General features: G+C 35.3%; 1 protein-coding gene across 1 annotated transcript in view; it reads right to left on the reverse strand.

The window, feature by feature from the left end:
- The window catches only part of LOC144960516 (dynein axonemal heavy chain 6-like), a 122,682-nt gene that overhangs the window by 42,212 nt on the left and 77,970 nt on the right, over positions 1-2,500 (reverse strand). The window contains 2 exon segments of the mRNA XM_078893699.1: positions 74-236; positions 1,627-1,736. Of these exon segments, the coding sequence (XP_078749825.1) occupies positions 74-236; positions 1,627-1,736 (273 nt within the window).

Raw genomic sequence — 2,500 nt, forward strand, 5'->3', positions numbered from 1 at the left:
TAAATAAAATAAAACAAAAATAAAAACAAACCCCCCAAAAAATATTTAATTGATCAAAAATAAGAAAACAAACCTTGGAAACTTTCTCCACGGCTTCGGGCACAAACTTGGGATTCTCGATGTATTTTTTCAGCTTTTTCAGGATGGACTCGGGGATGTTGTCCTTGTCGTATTCTCCCAGCTTTTTCAGGAAATTGGCATCGCCCAACATGACCTTGGCACTTGCCCAGTCCGTCCTAGAAAAAAAATATATAAATAAATAAGTGAATAAAGTCATAAAATCAAAAGCTAGCGGTGGGTAAGCGTGACTCAGCGTTACAGTCTTTGCTTTATACCCGAAAGGTACCGAGTTTGATCACCCATTGCTGCACTGTGTGGCCTTGACCAAGTCACCTCGCCCTAGCTTAATTTGCGGCGCTGCACTGCAGCTGACGCCTGGGTTATTCCAGTCTTCCCTTGGAATAGACCATAGAGAAAAATTTCCCCTATAGGATGAATAAAGGGAATTAATTTTTTTTTTTTTTAATGAGCTGATAAAATGGAATGAAAAATAAAAGGAGTGAATGTGACTCATATAACAAGGGACAATACGAAGTCAACAACGATTCGACCTTTGGCCTTCATCGCTATCGGAAAAAAATGCAATTTCGCCTAACAAGCTTCATGTCTCGTCCTACATGTTGAGTGTTACTGCTGGCTAGGGACCCATTGTAAAAGTACTTTGAGCACGTTAAGTGGATATTGCACAATACAAAAACTCAGGGGTTTGTTTTTTGTTTTGTTTTTTAAAGTACAATAAGGACACTTACAAGTTGACAATGAACAGTATAAAATATACAATAGTTGTAACGACTCAGCTCAGACTCGTTAATTCATTTTCATTATTATCAACCATATGGAAAATTTTTAATAAATACATAATACGACCAGCTTGGACAGAGTTCTTTCAGTAACTAACCTAACACAAAACAATCGTCTTATGATGTTCCAAAGGTACAAAAAGTGCTTATACGTTCACGCAGTCAACATTCACACTCACATGCAAAACATGCACAGCACAAAATGCGTACCTCTAGAAAGAATTCTAACATAATTACACACAGCTGAACAACTACATTCGCACATATCCAAACAACTCCAATGTATTACAACACATGTTACAATAGTAAGTTGGTTTCATATGCCCAGCTGCGGGAGTGCATTGAGCATGGTGAATCCGTGGAAATTTGTGACTATATATGGTCTTGTGGTACGACACTTGCTTTCGGATCGGAAGGTCCTGGGTTCGAGCCTTGCTCGGCGTATAGTTGACTCCTTGGACAAGACTCTTTACTCACATTCTCTCACCACACTCAGGTGTAAAATGAGTACCTGGCTGTTAACAGAATTGTTGCTGTCCGAAAAAAATTGTAATATTATAGCCTAACAAGCGTCATGTCCCGTCCTACATGTTACGTGTTGCTGTTGACCAGGGCTCCCTTGTAAAGCGCTTTGAGCGTAGTTAGTGTATATTTGCGTTATATAAAAGGTCAATCTAAAAAAAAAAAAATTTTAATCTGTGGAAATGTTCTATATAAAAGTGGTCATAGTATTATTCATTGATGATTTAATTTATTCATAACTTACTTTTGTCCCAGCAGAATGGCCACAGCCTCCATGACTGTCTGTACAAGCTCTGGTGGTTTCGAGAACACACGGATCTCAGCAATGTCGTTTTTGTCCAGGGAGTCGAGAGCCTAAGGGAGATAATAATAATAATAATAATAATAATAATAATAATAATAATAATAATAATAATAATAATAATAATATTGATTGTGGTGATATCCATTATGGATAAAGGGAGATAATAATAATAATAATAATAATAATAATAATAATAATAATAATAATAATAATAATAATAATAATAATAATAATAATAATAATAATAATAATAATAATAATAATAATAATAATAATAATAATAATATTGATTGCGGTGACATCCATTATGGATTAAGGGAGATAATAATAATAATATTATTGATTGCAGTGATATCCATTATGGATCATACTTATGAGCTACTCTAAGGAAAGATTTGTTCCCCTTTGATAGAAGCTTATTGATTTTAGTTGCCGATTAATCAATTTCATTCTTTAATGCGGCTATATGGTCTTGTGGTATGACACTCGCTTTAGGAAATGAAGGTCCTGGGTTTGAGCCTTGCTCAGCGCATAGTTGAGTCCTTGGAAAAGGCTCTTTACTCACATTCTCTCACCATACTCAGGTGTAAAATGAGTACTTGGTCGTTAGCAGCGTTGTCTCTGTCGGAAAAAAAAATGGTAATATCGCCATGTCTCGATTTCATGTTTCATGTTGCTGTTGGTCAGGGACCCTTTGTAAAGTGCTTTGTGCTATATAAAAAGCTCAAGTTTTTTAAGTTCACTGTTTAAAATATTAACTTTAATTAAAATGTGAGCTTTTATATACCGCAATATCCACAAAATGTGCTCAAAG

The sequence above is a fragment of the Berghia stephanieae genome, chromosome 15 (genome assembly GCF_034508935.2).
Source record: "Berghia stephanieae isolate SIO BIC M18660-M18661 chromosome 15, UCSD_Bste_1.3, whole genome shotgun sequence".
Lineage (NCBI taxonomy): Eukaryota > Metazoa > Mollusca > Gastropoda > Nudibranchia > Aeolidiidae > Berghia > Berghia stephanieae.